This window comes from Leucopleurus acutus (assembly GCF_964270905.1).
Source record: "Leucopleurus acutus genome assembly, chromosome: 9".
Classification (NCBI taxonomy): Eukaryota; Metazoa; Chordata; class Mammalia; order Artiodactyla; family Delphinidae; genus Leucopleurus; species Leucopleurus acutus.
This window is the reverse complement of record NC_139144.1, coordinates 93,039,720-93,057,402: the sequence shown is the minus strand read 5'-3', so window position 1 is coordinate 93,057,402 and position 17,683 is coordinate 93,039,720. Positions and strand designations below refer to the sequence as shown.

The 17,683-nt window shown below is 41.1% G+C and overlaps 1 protein-coding gene across 2 annotated transcripts in view; it reads left to right on the top strand.

Annotated features, from left to right (window-relative positions):
- DGKI (diacylglycerol kinase iota) overlaps positions 1 to 17,683 on the top strand; it is a gene marked incomplete at its 5' end in the record, with an annotated part of 450,403 nt that overhangs the window by 386,320 nt on the left and 46,400 nt on the right. For both annotated transcript variants that reach the window (XM_082846809.1, XM_082846808.1), the window contains one exon: positions 15,588 to 15,613. In XM_082846809.1, the coding sequence (XP_082702935.1) occupies positions 15,588 to 15,613 (26 nt within the window). The remainder of the gene's footprint in view (positions 1 to 15,587; positions 15,614 to 17,683) is intronic.

Sequence of the window (17,683 nt, the reverse complement as noted above, 5' to 3'; positions counted from 1 at the left end):
CTCAGAGTAGAGAACAAAGAAACAAGAGTGAAGAGAAATAATAAAGATAGAAATCAATGACAAGGGGAATAAAACAGACAAAATAAATGATTAACCAAGAATAAAATTTTTAAAAACTGGTTCTTTCGAAAGGTAAATGAGACAAAATTCTGAGAAGGTTAATTTTAAAATACAGGAGATAGAAAGGAATGCAACGCCAGTGCTTTTCCAGCTCATTCTTCCTCCATGGCACCCAGTCAGCATCTGCTCAAGACACCTTTCCCCTCTAAACTCTAACTGACCCAACCTACCCACCCAGTCCCCCGGAGAGGGGAGCACGGCTCCTCAGGGTTTTCTCATAGTTTTAACTTTAGCTTCTAAGATCCATCAGCCTCCCTCCTACTTCAGGGAGAGCAGACAGAATGAACAAACAGAATGAAGTAGATTTCTGTTATTACTGGCACTGGTTACATTTATATGAAAATTCCATTTAGATACATTACAATTTTTAAAGAAAGATTTATAGAGTCATACCTTGGTATCTGTGGGGAATCGGTTCCAGGACCAAAATCAACGGATGCTCAAGTCCCACAGTCAAAGCTCTGTATTTGCAGATCCATATCTGCAAATTCGGCCAACTGTGGATCCTAAACTTGGTACACGATCTGCGATTGGTTGACTCAGGATTTGGAACTCATGGATACATACATACATATGTATAATATATATATATTATGTATGTATCTGTAATAGCTTCATTTTTCTCTTGTCTTCAGCTATTTCCTTTACCCAGTTTCTTTTTTGGAACTTTAGGTGATGGCCTGATTCTAATATATGTAGCTTTTCCATGTCTGTGTGTGTATGTGTGTGCTGTCCTCTAGGGGAGACTACAATTCCAAAGAAGGCTATACAACACATATAGGATCTTCAAATCCTATGAACACAATAAAAACAATATTTTTACAAAATAAATTTATTTATTTATTTTTGACTGCATTGGATCTTTGTTGCTGCGCTCGGGCTTTCCCTAGTTGCAGTGAGCGGGGGCTACTCTTCATTGTAGTGCAGGGGCTCTTCATTGCAGTGGCTTCTCTTGTTGCAGAGCACGGGCTCTAGGCGCACGGGCTTCAGTAGTTGTGGCATGCAAGCTCAGTAGTTGTGGCTCGGGGGCTCTAGAGTGCAGGCTCGGTAGTTGTGGCACACAGGCTTAGATGCTCCGCGGCATGTGGGATCTTCCCGGACCAGGGCTTGAACCCATGTCCCCTGCATTGGCAGGTGGATTCTTAACCACTGCGCCACCAGGGAAGCCCCAGAAACAATCTTTAAGAAAGAATTTTGAAATAAATTGGAGAGAAGTAGTTGACTCACACTGTTACTGCTAGGACCATAAGGAATTTGTCTTTAAGTTAAAAAAAAAAGTTTTCAGTGTCTACGAAAGTGCTACTAAAATAACATGTTTCTGGAAGCACCTTCGCTCTCATCATTAATTGAAGCACCACAATTCATAACGACTATATTTCATTTGGACAGGAGATTCATAAGGAAGTAATTAACTAAAATTTTAGCAGACAGAATCTGATTCCAAAGGAAGACTTTTCCCAACTTTATGATCTATGAGATAAAAAAAAAAAAAAAGGCACTGAGTGAAAACTCTAGTATATTCTTTCCAAGTCCTCTTTGAGGAAAGGACAGACCTACCTCTGAACTTACCTCTGAACCTCTGGGTTAAGGGAAAACAGGTAAAGGGACTGCAAGGCATTGTTTAGTTTATGAATAAAAATAATCTTTTCTAGTTCTTTTGTGGTTTGTGCAAAACCCCCAAAAGAAAAAGAAAAGGAAAAAATGCACATGTTCTTAGTATCTCCAAGTCCTGAGCCTAGAAGACCTAAGGTGAAGGTCACACAGGTAAAAATAAAAGATCTTGCCACTGGCTTAAGACACTGGGGAGACAGTGTAGGGAACCACCAAAGGCAGACATTCAGTCCAGACATCTGTGTACTTAGGTATCTGTTACCTGCTTAGCTTAAGCAGGGTTGATGGATTTTTATGATCAGTGGAGCATTTCTCTCTCTAACAAGAGACAGAGTTATAAAAAATTGAACTATAATGTATCTGGTCTGATTTATGACTTCACTAGAATCTAAGAAATAGGTTGAGCCATTCAGTTAGTCATTAATTTATTGAGAAAATATGTATTCGGCACCTCCTAGGTAGAAGCAATCCATATACCTAGGCATTGACGATGTAAAACTAAATGAGAAATTATTGTCTTTGAAGAACTTATATTCAGAGGGGAAATAATAAACCAATTATTATAGTTCCCGCTGATAAGTGCTATAATGGATATATGCGTAGAGTGTTCTGGAAACAAGAGGAAAGAGAATTTGCTGCTTTCTCCAGATTTTACCTTTTTATTTTTATATGAAAAGGATGAATATTTAAAGAATTAACGAAAACACAAGCCACTAAGGAAAAAAGAGGCTTTTTAAGGGCTCTATGCTTATTTTCTTCAACTTTTGTCCATAAACAGGTATCTGCTTTTCATCATTATATCACCAGAAATACCTCTCAAATAATTCAGTACTCCATGACAGTTGCACATCACTCTACCTAATGTTTTATATTTAAGGATGTCTGTACAACCTGGCAAGTTACTTAGGGATATTCAAAACACCTAACAATACCTTAAACTGAAACATTGACCTTTTTTAGTGTAATCTATAATTCTGAACCATCCTATCAAGAAGATAGCCCTGAAATTCACCTCTTCCCAAAACTCAGAAGTTCTGGACTGAACATAGGAGTAATAGCTTCATGCCTCTCTTGTCTCCAGCTGTTTCCTTTGCCCAGTTTCTTCTTGGAACGTTAGGTGATGGCCTGACTCTAGAAAAAACGGTTAATTGCGCTTATTGTCGAAGCTCCAGGCTGTCAATAGGAAGACAGACTATTGGGCCGTGATTTTGGTTGTGGAAATATCCTTCGAGCATCACAATCAGATAAGACGGAGAAAATTAATCCTCTTAGTGGAAACAGGTTTTGCTGGAATATATCTTAGAGATGAAATCAGCGCTCTCAGGATAGAGACGGTCCCTTGCATGACTAGTCTAAATCTTGCTCTCCCTGGCTAATCGCTCAAGCTGGAAAAATGCCATTTAGCTGACATGTATCTTCCTTTCTTCTTTTTTCCCTAACTCACCCCCAGTCATTGTCCTGTCTAGCCAAGCACATAATGATACTATGTCCCTTTACGTGGGCAAAATAATTAATGAGAAATTTTGCTCTGTTCTTTCTATAATTGCTCTTCAGTTTGATCCAGGGAATTAACATATTAAAATAATACAGATGCACTGAATCCCTGACTCAGGGAACCCTTGCTATTTTACAAGCGAGCAGGTAACTCTGGTGGGTATTAGCGGTTGTAGGTGCCCTGTTGATGAGCACAGTGGTGGGGGAGGGGAGGGGGGAGGAAAAATTGTTTCTAGAAGCCTATGCAGTGAGATGTTAGCGTGTCTCCCATGTATCTCTGGATTATTTTGGTTGTGTTAGTGAAGTTTAGTTCTTGAAGAGGTTTTGGATGTTCTTTGGATGGAGGGGAAGAAACTTGGTATGTGGGGAACCGTAAACCATCAAGATTTTGTGGATGGAACAGAATTCTCAGATTTCCAACTAAAGGAGACAAGGCAAAGCCAGAGCATTAGGAAGTATGGGGACAATTTGTGTAGAAAAGCACTTTTCTTGAGTTTCCTAATAGGTAGAGAGCAGTGGAAAGGGCCTCTTAGGAAATTATTGAGTCTTCTTTAAAAACAAAACAGAAGAGATTTCTATTTCCTTCCAACAACACGCTCTGCCTTAGGGCATTAAGGAAAGCAGGTCAGAAGTAACAAAATCAATTAAGCACCATTCTAAAATGGGGAAAACAATTAAGCACTTTCCTAACAAAATCAATTAAGCACCATTCTAAAATGGGGGAAATAACTCCATCTCCCTCTGCACTGGGGAAGTTAGAGTGAGTATTGTTATGCCAATATAGGAACGGGAATTTTTTTGTTTTGTTTTCAGTGGCTGTGCTACAAGTGGAGGCTTGGACACACAGGAGAGCCCCTCGTATTCCTCTGTCTTGTGTCCCCTGGGAGCAGCCCTGTGCTGGCGCAGGGTCACAGTACAATCCATTTCTGTGCGGTCAGTCCTCTCTCTCTTGAAACAGTGGCTGGATCTTCCTTGAGGACTTGACATTGAAATCTCATCAGTTTGGAAAATAGGGATGTAGGGTTGGATGGGATTCAAGCTAGAAAAAGTTGGCATAGATGCAGGGAATGTTAGTTCTGCAAAATGATGCCACGTCTCTCCTTGAGGGCCCAGTTTTTTTAAACAACAGGATTAAAATTTAGTCAAGGGTGACAAGAACCATCCCCTGGGAATGCTTGCAATGTCCCTGCCATCAGGAAAGCGCCCACAGCTCCTGCGGGCTCCAACAACGATTTCCCTTCCCTTCCAAAAGGGGGCAAATATGCAAAGCTAAGTGTCCTGTCATGTCACTTCTAGAGGATCCCACCTGCGGACCACGGTCCTCGACACATGCCCCGTCACTGGGCTTCCATGGCAGGTTTTGGCAATGGAAGGGAAGGTGGGAGGCAACTTCTCTTTCCCACAGATTGCCACTTTATAAGGGTGCCCGTCAGGATTCTCGCTCTAACAATCAGAGAAGAGGCTGTAGTTTCTCCTAAATATGACTTTGGTGCATCTGCCTGTGACATGAAATATTTCTGCATGTCAGTCCTCTCTCCAACACTGGTCCTGGGACTAACCCTTCAGAGGCTGCCCTCATCTCCTCGTAAGGTCACTGAGAAATCAGCTCACTCCTGGCTCCCTCTTTCCCACCTCCCTACCTCTGCAGAGGGGACCGGGCCTTCAGGGAACACCAGTGAGACAGCGCTGGGGAGAGCAAGTGAGCCTCTGTGTCCTGGCCCTCTGTTCCTCGTCCCACTCACCCCACTTCCTCAGAGCCCAGTGCATTCAGTGTTCGGAGGTCTGTTTCAAGGTGTCAGCTGTCTCCTGACAGCCTCTCTAACCACTCACCTCCTAAATAACCCGTCCATCCTTTTGCTTTTTTCTCAAACTCCCACCAAACCTCTTGTTTTCTCAGTGTGTCAGTCTCAGTGTGAATCATTTGATTAAACTGATTTAAAGGGTGAAGGATAATTTTGAAATCCTTCCAAAAGTATTTGCCTGTGAGTCTCAGGTTGGAGAGATACTGACCAGTTATCGCCTGGTGTGCTCAGGTGTGGGGTCAGGGATGTGAAGGGGGTGCATTTATCACTCTTGGAAATGGGAGGTTGTACAGAGTGGAACTTCTCTCTGAAACCTCTGGGGACCTCTGAACCCACAACCCCGAAGAGACCAGGGTAAGGAATAGCTCTACAATGTAGAGAAGCTACTTACTTGGAATTCAGGGAAATGGGGACCACGTTTTCCCTTTTCCGAACTTTTCTAGCTCTTGAGCTGATCACCAAGCATAAGAGCAACTACAACAACAGACGTTACTTTACGACTTCCTCCAGTGCTGTCTTTAATGGTAGCCTCACCCGATAGCCCCCTTGGAATCTCCTTGAAAGTGGGAGATTTCTAAGTGGGAATGTTCTAAGTTCAGTATCCGCCGCATGTTATAGCTAAGCATGTAGGAGTGCTTAATATTCAAACAGTGCATTAACTGAGTTGTTCTCAAAGAGTCTGTGGAGCCCGTTTTCACTTCTTGTACCATGACTTATTTGCATCAATTTATCGTTTTCTCTTAGAGCTCCTTTCCTGTTTTGGGTTGTTTATAATGTATCACTTAGAAACTGCACCTTCCTTGGACACACAAGAGTTGGGCAGAGAGAGACTTTGTTTTAGATTTTGTTTGCCATGCCAGTGTTTTGAACATGAATTCCCTCTTCTGAGAAGTGGGTTAGGTAGGAGGAGATTTTGATAGGAAAACTTCTGGACTGTATTATAGTTATCTTCAGGAGAAGGGCCAAAGCAGCTCCCACATCAGCCTGTTTTTTCTTCCATTTTCCAATGCTGGATTCAAAAATCCGTACTGCATTTCATAAAAATAATTAGCTGGGGGTAAGCCCTTGCTCAGTTGCCTTGGTTCCACAAGGTAGATATTGCCTATCCTGAATCATGTGATATGTGAGATGGCCTTTTGTATAAGTTTCTTGTGTTAATACTGAACGTAGCACTCATGTGACTTGCCCTCACAATTTAGAGCTTCCTGTTTCAATTTATGCTTAAAAAAAAAAAAGTCCACACTTACACAACTCCAGATGGATTGCGTCTCAACAGCAGTTGTTGGCCAGGTCTCCCAGAGTCATTAGCCTAAAGCCGGCAGCTCTTTCTAAAAGATATTATACTCCCCACCAGGTCTCTGCAGGTATTATCTTCCTTGATCAGATTTTAGAATAACATTCCTTTTCTATTCCTTTAGTCCCTTTTTAGAAATTAGGCAGGCAACTATATTGCAAAGACCGATTTGTAATATGAACTATCACATCTGTTTCTTCTCTGCATGATTGTACAATGTCTGATGCACAATTTTTTTGTTGTTTTTACATCTTCAAAAGGTTAAAATATTTCCCAGGAGTGTTCATATTTTACATAATAAAAAGTGTGATGGTCAGTTTTTCATGTTTAATGAACTTGGTCTGTATTAGGTTCTTCCAGGTCATCTCTCTTTTTTAAAAATCTCTTTCTTCTTGTAGCTGACGCCCACTTTTGTCCGTTTCTCCTCTAACCATGCATTTCAAAGAAACTCCTTCCCCTCATTTGGTTGCAGTTCTTAGGGATGAATAGTAGGTGGCAGTAAAATTTCAAGCTCAAAGGGCGTTAGGAGTTTCTTCCTCACTCTGCAGACTGATTAAGGAGGGTGTATAGAAGAAACTGAATCATACAGGCTAGTGGTAAAAGTGCTGTCTGCAAAACACCAAATATAACTAAACACAGGAACTTATTAAAAAGGATATTTCAAGTACAGCTCACGTTGGGATCATCGGGTGTATATTTGGATAGGAGAGTCTTAATAGGACATTATGAATATGAACAGAATTAGAGGAAATTTACTTCAAATGAAGAACTCCCCAAGCAGCCTCTATTATTTGAGTTCTGGAACTTATTTCCCTACCTCCACACAAATGCCCATCTCTCTCTTTCCACAACCCTCCCTTCTGTTGGTGGTGAATGTTACCTTTGAGGCTGTTTGGCAATCCCTGAATGGGTCTGTGACCACTTGAATAGAGAATGTGTTTGTCTTTCTCTCATTTCAATGCCACTTTGTGTGGTTCCTGTACCTTTCATCTCTTTTGCTCTCATTCTCGCCTGCTCCCTTACTGTATGTGCTTTGTTCGTCGTCTTAGTAGCAATATTCATAATAGAGGGAGGAAAAGCAAACAGAGAGGATTGTATAGTTGATGGAGGTTCTCAGTGCTAAGGGATTTCTGGTTCTATTTTATCCAGTTAGAGATGCTTAGGGCCTGGAGTGATGGTGGTGAAGATGTCAGCTAGATCTGTGATCCCGCTGTTGCTCCCTCAGGCCCTCAAAATGATGTCATAGGTTGGGCATAGCAGTCCTTAGGCAATGCATATCCTTGAGGGAAGCTCAAGGGAGAAGCCTGTTGCCCAGAGATGATTACCTACAGCCATGCTTTGAGACCATGTTAAATCATCCCCTGGCTGGCTTGACTTAAATGAAAGTTCTTTGTCCGTCAACAGTTTCAGGAAATAAATTGAATTTCTGTAGCTTCATCAGTGCAAGGTAAAACAGACGCAAAACAAAGATGGTGTTTCTTCAGCAGTGGTGTGTGCACCCTTGAAATGTGCCTGGAAGGGATGTCCAGCTGGGAAATCAGTTTCCACTTGAGACATTACTCAAGAGTTTGTTAACAGACAACTAGAAATAATGGTCCAGGCAGGAAACAGAGTCCAACCTGGGGAACTCTGCCCAGGCCTGAATGTCCTTGATTTTCTTCGGTAGGAGCAGGTGCATCAGCACACGATGGGAGGCTGTGTGTACAGAGATACTGGCTTTCACCAAAGTGTAAGAAAGGTGGATGAGATGAGCCCAGGGAACTTTCAGGGCTGTGGTCAGGAGAGGGAAGAAGAAGTGAAAGTAGAATGACAAAGGAGAGAGGGAAACAACATTCAGAGTTGATATAAAGCTAGAAACCAGATGCTTCTCTTTCTCTTCCTGAGTAGGTTGTATGATCCACCCTGTGCTTATAGAAAGTAGTGTTTTGGATGTGGTCCTCATCTGCAAAACTAGAGGAGAGGGCTTCTCTGGTGGCGCAGTGCTTGAGAGTCCGCCTGCCAATGCAGGGGACACGGGTTCGTGCCCCGGTCCGAGAGGATCCCACATGCCGCGGAGCGGCTGGGCCCGTAAGCCATGGCCGCTGAGCCTGCGCGTCCGGAGCCTGTGCTCCACAACGGGAGAGGCCACAACAGTGAGAGGCCTGCATACCACAAAAAAAACCCCAAAAAAACAAAAACAGAGGGTAAAGAGGAATGTTAGGCATGACAAGACAAATTGGTGAAATATATGTAGAGAGAGTTGCTTTCAGTGTGTGGTCATGGACAGCCTTGTTCACGAGGACTTTGCAGCCGAGGATGGTTTATTTGCAGTGTGCCGGGCGGAGTCTAGAGGTAGCACAGCTTCTAGACCACCCTGCCATTCCTCCTGTGTTTTCTCTTTTAATTGCATGATGGTAACCAGGAAATGAGGGGCCTTGGCTCCTCCAGCCAGGCCTGTGTGTTGGTATGAATATCGCCGAGCTCCCTCCCCCATCCACAGTCTTATAGAAATAATCCGTGGCTAAGTATTTTCAGAATATGAATCTCTGCTTTTGTGCCTATTCAGGTGCCTCTTACACCTGTCCTGTATTTTTATTCCAAGCTCACTTCTACGTGGTGGCCCCTTTGGTTGCCAACTCCCCACCAGGAGGTGGTTTAGAAAATCTCAGTGGAGGGTATATGTGTTGGGGACACTGGGGAAGGAGATTAACATTCATTTGTGGGTGATTCTCTCCAAAAAGTAACAGACCCATATAGGTGGGTCCCCAGTATTCATCTAATCTATTTTTAGGAAAGAATATGTAAAATGGATAGTCTAGTGACCTCTCTCTGTCCAAGGGAGGGAATTATACAGATAGTCCAAGGAAGGGCCAAGTGGGAAAGCCATGGATGCTATTGAATTAAAGCCATGAGATGGAAAAAATAAAAGCAAAATATTTTATAGAGGCTTAAAAAAAGTAGAGTCAGGACAGTATTACTCAAATAAAAAAAGAGAGATGTGGGTGGACCTAGAGACTGTCATACAGAGTGAAGTAAGTCAGAAGGAGAAAAACAAATATCGTACATTAATGCATGTATGTGGAATGGTATAGGCGATCTTATTTGCAAAGCAGAAATAGAGACACAGAGGTAGAGAACAAATATATGGACACCAAGGTGGGGGGAAAGGGGGCGGGTGGGATGAATTCGGAGATGGGGATTGACATATATACACTATTGGTACTATGTATAAAATAGTTAACAAATGAGAACCTACTGTAGAGCTCAGGGAACTTTACTCAGTGCTCTGTGGTGACCTCAATGTGAAGGAAATCCAAAAAAGAGGGGATATATGTATACGTATAGCTGATTCACTTTGCTGTACAGTAGAAACTAACACAACATTGTAAAGCAACTATATTCCAGTAAAAATTATTTTTTTTTAAAGGAGGTATTGTGTTAGGAAGAGCTTGGAGATTTCATGGAGGCTGCCAAGAAAATGCCCGTATCTAAAATGTATTGCAAAGCATTTCACCACCTCATAAAGGCTGAACTAGTCATGATGCCCGTCATCTCCGTTCTAGGTTTATTGATTGAAAACAGTAAAACATCGCAAGTAGTGCAATATTTCTTAAAGACTTTCACTCTCCTAACTAGGACACTCTTGTGCTCTTATTGTTATGACATTGCTGGTAGAACACTGGGCACATTTTTCAGTGTCCTTCAGCCTTGTGATTGATCTACTGGAAAGATTAGAGGCTTTGAAGGGAAACATGCTGATGGAAGGCAATCTACACAACCGTTTTGTGTTTCTTAGACGCTCCTTGTGTCTTAGTGATGACAAGGTCTAGAAGCAGTGCTGTCTAATACAGTAGCCGCAGCTGATGTGTACTCTGCGTCTCATTCCCTCAGATTCTTGGTATCTGCGTACATTAATGTTATAAAATAATTCATTCCAGGATGTTATAGCTGTATTTAAGTGGATAATTTCATATTTTCTGTCTTTTCCATGGGAACAGAGGAGAACAAACTCATCCCCTTGGGGACCTTGGAGACATTCCTGAAGCTGACTGTCTCAAACACAAACTTTTTTTTTTTTAACTTTATTGCTTTAAGAATTCAAGCAACTTTTGCTTTGGGATCCATAATGTGGCTGTGCCTGTTTCAGCATAAAAATAATATTTTACCAGTTAAATTTTATAATTCCCCATCTAAAAATGGTGTCTTATTTTCCTGAGGCTTCCCTTATTTCAAGTTCCCATGTGTACCCTAGCTGGAGAAGTCTTGCCTTCATTTAAAAGGAAAGAAAAGTATGGATATTCAATTAAGCAGGGTTAACACTGGGAAGGGGACTTTCACTAGCAAGTGTTCCAATTAAAATGATAGAAAAGTAAATCAAAGTGGTTAAAAAGCAAAACACTTCCACAAAGCAGATATTTGAAGGGATGAATAAATGAATGGATTCTTACTTAATATAGTTTTAATTGTTATTCACTTCCCCTTAATCCCTTTTTTCCCACTGCAGTGGTGATACTGTGGGAAAGCCCGCGGGTTTTTTCTATAACTTAATAGTTCAGAGATCTGGGCAAACCTTTGCTGTTTGCCTCTGCTGTCGTCTTTTAGCTATTTCTTTGACCATTTTGTTTCTTCTTTAAGTTTCTGTTCACAGAGACTGTTTCCTTCCCTTGTTTTCTTCCTTCCTCCCTTCCTTTCCTTATTCCATTTATCCATTTCATGGAGATTTGTTAACTTTTTTTTTTTTTTTTTTTTTTGCGGTACGCGGGCCTCTCACTGTCGTGGCCTCTCCCGTTGCGGAGCACAGGCTCCGGACGCGCAGACTCAGCGGCCATGGCTCACGGGCCCAGCCGCTCCGCGGCATGTGGAATCTTCCCGGACCGGGGCACGAACCCGTGTCCCCTGCATCGGCAGGCGGACTCCCAACCACTGCGCCACCCTTGCTTCGTGCCATCATCTTTTTAGGATGTTCTCAGCCTGAGTTTTGTTTTTCAGAAGATCCTTGTCCTGCTCTCTTCTCTGGGTATTTTTGTGTAAATGTCATGATGGTTCCTTTTTGTTCATTACCCGTATTTGTATTGGGTGAGTTCTTTTTGGAACCGCTAGTTTGGATGGATAATTAGGGATAGTGGGTTGGTGTGTTTCCGGAAGCTTGACTTTGAATCTTTTGTCTTCAGACTCTTTCTTAGCAGCTCTCTCCTCCAGGGTTTGATTCTGCTCCTGAATGGCTCAGAGCGGAGGGCTTTCTGTCATAGGTTTTGTGGTCCGTGATGTAGCTCATGTCTCCTCAGTTAAGACTGAAACACACTCTGTCTCCCTGAAACTTGGTCCAATTTTACTATACTTTAGCTGCTCTTCTTCATATATAATAATTTCAGTTTAGGGACATCTTCTAGTTTAGCCAAAGATGATATTTCCTTTTCTGTTTCTTATTCTCCTTGTTATTTTCCATGGATTTCAAAAAGGATTGAAAAAGAGCGGAGATACTAACGTGGCAGTTTTGCGATACTAGTCTGTAGCTTGTCTTCTGCCTTTATTCTTGCTGTTTTGTAGTCTGCTCGCTACAGCTGCCCAAGCAAAAGCACAGGTGAGAATGTGTGACTTCTCTGCTTCAGAACTTTGCTCTGTGTAGCTTAGAAGGTAAATGACAAGCACTTCAAATTGGCCCCTCAGCTCCTACATGAAATGCCCCTCCCTCCTCTGCCTTTAGTCCTGATGTTTATGACTCCTTTATATTTGAGCAACACTGAGTTGCTTGTATATCTGATAACGTGTTATGAAATTTCCTGTCTCTACCCCTATTTCATATGCCTGTTGCCACCACCTGGAGTTCTTTTCTCGTACTTAATAGGCTTCTACTTATCCTTCAAAGCCCAGCTCAGATGGTTCTTGCTTTTTGAAGCCACCTTTTACTTTTTTTGGAAGAGAATTGGTCTCCCTCTGTTCTGTGCTACCCCTTTACTCATACACGTTTTGATTATTGCATTTTTTCATTATAATGTAATCACTTGTTTACATATTTTCCTCGTTCACTAGATTATGAGTTCCTTGAAATTGATATCTTGTTTCTTTTTTGATCCACATCACTTGGTACGGTGCCTGGTACTTAAAAGGGTCTCAAGTAATAATTATTATTCAGGTTTGAATCAACACAAAGGGAAAGATTCAACTCTGAATAATAATTATTCGGGGTCAATAAAATAGGAGAGGGATTTTTAAATGCGGGTCTTGAGTTTTTGTTTTCGTTGTCTTTGCTGAATTTGAATGAATGTAAATAAAAATGTAAAACAATAGCAAAACCAATAAAACAAAGCAAAATCAAGTATAAATATCCTGTAGCCCATAATAAAAGACTAGGGATGAGGAAAGAAGTGAGGAGGAAAACTCTAAGTCCTGGAGCTATCTGAGCGCTAGTGAGGTAATAGTCTGCATTGTGAGAGCAGATAGGTTCTCCAAGATAAAGTGTATGTGGAGGAGAAATGAACAGGCTGGGACAAAGCCACAAGTCTTTCAGGTGCAGTGGGAGGAATAAGCAGTGAGCTTTCTTTCCTTCCTTTGTTGTCAGGTTAAGGAACATTATCTCTTCCAGGGATTCAACCTCTCTGTTGTAAAAATAACTCATACTGCTGATTTCATGATATTTCTTCTCTCCTGAGCTAAGTTCCAGAAAACTTTTTATGCCCATTTCCAGCAATAATGGATGATGTGCATGTCTCAGTGGAATAATTTAGTGACTCGCTCCAGTGAAAGGTGCAATACTGAGTGCGGATTGAAATACTCCATATGTCTTAAAATTCCACAAACCCAGGCGTGTGGGAGACATTCAACACAGAAACTCAACATGACTAATCCTTAGAAAACAGTCTGAAATCAATAGTTCTTCCCCACTGCCTGGACATACCGCAGAAGGCATCCCCTTGGGGCTCTCAAGGAGCCATCTGGAATTTTTCAGATTTAATATTAGTGCTTTGCTTTTACAGAAAGGCAGCAAAAACCCTCACTGGCCTTCCACCTGAGACATTTAGTGGTCCATTGGCATGGATTTTCCTTTATTCCTATAGCTCTGTGAGAAATTAATTGCAAAACATCCAAGACATGCTTTGCTTCCTTCCCATCAGAAAACACCAGGAGTGAAGATGTTTCCTTGTTGCTGACTCTTTTTTCATGCCCTCTGCAACTTAAAAAATTCTCTAATTTTTTTAAAATTTTTATTTTATATTGGAGTAGAGCTGATAAACAATGTTGTATTAGTTTCAGGTGCACAGCAAAGTGATTCATTTATACCTATACATGTATCTGTTCTTTTCAAATTCTTTTCCCATTTAGGTTAGTACAGAATATTGAGTTACCTGTGCTCTACAGTAGGTCCTTGTTGGTTCTCCATTTTAAATATAGTAGTGTGTGTACATGTCAATCTCATTTCACCTCTGTTCAGCTCCCTCCTCCCCTTTGTTTGATGGTGGTCATCTCTGTTGCAGGGGGCACAGGATGTCTTTTGGCTCTGAGAGTGCCCACGCTGTCACTAATTTGGAGCTTCAGGTCATTCCCTAGACCCTTCCCTCACAGCTGACCTAGGAGCTGGCAAACTCAAAGGTGGTTTTAAGGTGACATGGTGATTTCTGAGGAGCTCCAGAGTGTGTCTGAGTCTGAACTCTAGTGTGTGGTGCTGAAATTAATGCAATCTAATACATTTTAATCAGGGACCCACTATGTTCTAAACAAGACATGGTCCTAGTTTCCAAGAAGCTCACAACCTAGTGGGAAGACTGGTGTGTGAAAGTGTGAAATAGGGGGACTCCAGGGAGAGGATAGATCAGCTCCACCTGAGGAGGCCCAGCAGCGTTTCTCAAGCAGCCACCACCACAGTGATGACTTAGGTTCCCTCCTAAGTTATTATGTCAGGTTCCCTCCCCCTGCTCCCGTGTCTACCACTCAGATGCCAGTTTTCTCTCCCCCAGATCTGGGGGCACTCTGTAGTTTTCACACACAGAAGTCTACTTGAAGAGACCTATAAGGTTGAAATGATTTCACTTTGCCACCCAATGGAAGTTCAAGGCTGTCTCACCATTATTCCTGTGTCTTTATACTGTACTGTTTGTTCACATAATGGACAAAAATATTTCCGATCAGTAGATGAAGTAAAGTGGTATCAGGCATCCCAAAGTAGCTAGAATTGTCCTTCAACCACTATGCACTCACTGAATCATTCTTGCCCCAACATTTGTCATCATGTCGCATAAATATTAGTTATATTATGACTACATATAAATATCAGTTATATAAAGTTTGGTAGCTTTACTACCAAACTCATGCATTTGCCTTTGGTCACCTCCCTGCTATGGACTCCAGCAGGCCCATCATTTAGAGGAGAGGACCCCTCCCTCCTGGTTTCTTGCCTCTCCCTTCAAAATTCTAACACCTCTGAATGCAGTATTATGCATCTCTCTTTCTCCCAAGAAAAGCATGAGTCAGTAGTCAAGACTGTATCTTTCAAACTTGAGGGGAATTCATCAACAAAGTTGTGTCTGTATTGCTCAAAGTAACTCAATTAATAGCCGAGAAAGAAAAGAAGGTCATTATTGTGAAAGGGGTTGATATGATGATCCGTTGGTATCTTAATATTGTAATTAGGCCTGAGCCTCAAATGATATGCAGAAGTTATCACTTTGTAGAAGTTCTGTGAGATCCCAATGGTTGCCCTCCTGCCTGACTCTCACAGGTTTACAGACATAAGGCCAACACGTAGAGGGTCTACATCATACTCACTGAAACATTAAATTCCACAGTGAGTGGAAGCGAAAAGCAACATTGATAAGGGCACATGCCATTTCTCTTCTGTCTCATTTTTTATTGTCCAAGTAGATTTCTTTTTTACGTACAGACACTTAATCTAGTGCTTATTTACATCCCTGGTATTTTCTATGGAGGCCTGGCTTTCAGCACTAGTGACCTCACAGGATTTCATCCATCACCACATTTCTGTGAGTTCTTTTATTGTGTGTGATAAATCCAGACAGTTTACGTTTGTTTCAGTCTTACATCACCATGCTAATAGACTATAGACTATTTTAATAACATCTACCACTCAACCAATCCAGGTAAGCTTTGGGAGTTATTAATTGGAATATACCATACAACCAACACATCAATTACACCATCTACTACTATACTGAATTTCTATTTAACTGAATTTTGGGGGTGTAATTTCTATGAGCTTATTCTTGATCATTGTTGTACCTATAATTATCAGTGTCACATACAAAGGATTTATCATGCTTATTATCTCATTTTAGGTCACCAGTCTCTTCAGAAGATCACGGTAAGAATCTGTCTTACTTATACTAATTCAGAACTAAAAGTTGAGCTGTGGTCCTTGCATTTCATTGTCAGAGGGAAGAATTATTTAAGAAAATGTCTTTAAGATGTTTGCCTTGTGTTTTTTAGTGCACAATATGAAGCACTTTTAAAAACTTAATGCATTCCAGCTAAATCTGATGTCTTGTATTATCTTCAAATCTGTTACAAATCTTCAAATCTGTTACTATTTTGGTTGACCAATATTTCAAAGCTTAACGTATTCTGATTTCTGTCCCATCTCCAGATACAGTTAACCCTTGAACAATGCAGGGGCTGGGGGCACCCTCCATGCAGTCAAAAATTTGTGTGTAACTTAGAGTTGGCCCTTCATATCTGCAGTTCCTCCATATTGGCAGATTCAACCAACTGCGGTTCCTGTAGTGCTGTAGTTTTTACTATTGAAAAAAATTCCTCATATAAGTGGACCTGCCAGTTCAAACTCGTGTTGTTCAAGCGTCAGCTGTACTCTGTGTGACTTTCGGCTGGTCATGTAACTTCTCTGAGTCACAAATTTCACCTTTGAAGTGGGGATTTGTAGTAGATATTTCCAAAAGTCCCTTCCAGAGTGGACACTGAGATTTGCAGAGAATGTTATGAGTCTGAAATTGGTAGTAGTCTGAGTTGTTACGCAGTTGAGGTGAGTTATTTGCATTTTAAGAGATGACTGTTTTATTCACAGGATAAAATGTGTAGTTTTGTCACATCTAAGGTTTGGAGTTGTACATATATTCAATCAGTCATTCAGAAATGTTTTATTAAGTGTTTACAATGGGTCAGTTATGTTATATAATCATGTTATACAAATATGCTATATGGAGCTATGTGCAGGGACAATGTGATGTGTGACACAGAACTTTTTCCCTCAAGGAGCTTGATGGGTCCCCTTTTGGGGAAGGGGGCAGTGAAATGACACATACGTACTGCAATACAAAGTGAAATTCGATGAATCTTTTATAAAAGAGGGATAAGCCAGGACTCTAAGAGTACCACTGACATTCCACTTCATGCTGTCCCTAATTCAGCTAAGGCACCATTATCTATTTAGCCAAACAAGTTTAAAATGAAAAAAAAAGACAGCTGTTTTAAGCTTTCCTCTTCACCCTCCCATTGCTACCTGGCCACTAAATTCTATCAACTCTGTTTTTTATACTTCTTTTACCTCTGTTTTCTTTTCCATCCCCATTCCTTTCATTTAGGGCCACTCCGTATCTTACTTGGACTTTTAAAATTGTCTTCTACCTGATAGCCATACCTCTAGAATTCCTTCTTTTATTTCACTGTATACCTACATATCACCAAACTGATTATGGTCAAAATCTACTCCCATTGCCTGTAGGATGAAATCTTTTCAATAGACCAATAATTGTATTCATCTTTCCAATACTGAACTTAAACATGGACTAGAAAGTCCTAAGTGATGGACTCTTTATCTTCCTCTACTGCTCACTGCTTCTTTGGGCATCTTTCCCCTCGTCTCTCTGCTCTGTGCTCTAGCCATGCGGCACTACATCTAATTTCTGAAACTCAGCACGTTTATCATGTTTCCCTGCTTTTAGCCAGGCTGTTCTGACAGAAGTCACTCCTTCTTTTTGCCATAGACAATTTATACTTACCATTTGAGGCGTGGTTAATCATCTCATCATCCGTGAGAGCTTTCTGCCCTACTTAACATTGCATCACATATTTTTCTTCATTCTAGAATTTAACTTAAAAATTTGTTGCTTGATTTACCTGTCTCCCCTAGAGAGGGGAGACTGTGAGTTCTTTGATATAGAACCCAACAAATAGCAAACATTCAAAAGATGTTCATTAATTGAATACCTAGAGAGGGGTGGAGTTTTTAAGTAGGCCTGTTCTGCTCCCAGTGTTGGAATGAAGTTGTATCATGTTCTATGAAAAATCATAGGGGAAATTATGTTCAGGCCTATTGAGTCAGAATTAGGCATCACCCACCTAACGATGACCTACTGTTATATGCTATTTTACCCATCGATGTTGGTATTGACTAGGTTTTTTATTGCATATTTAGAGG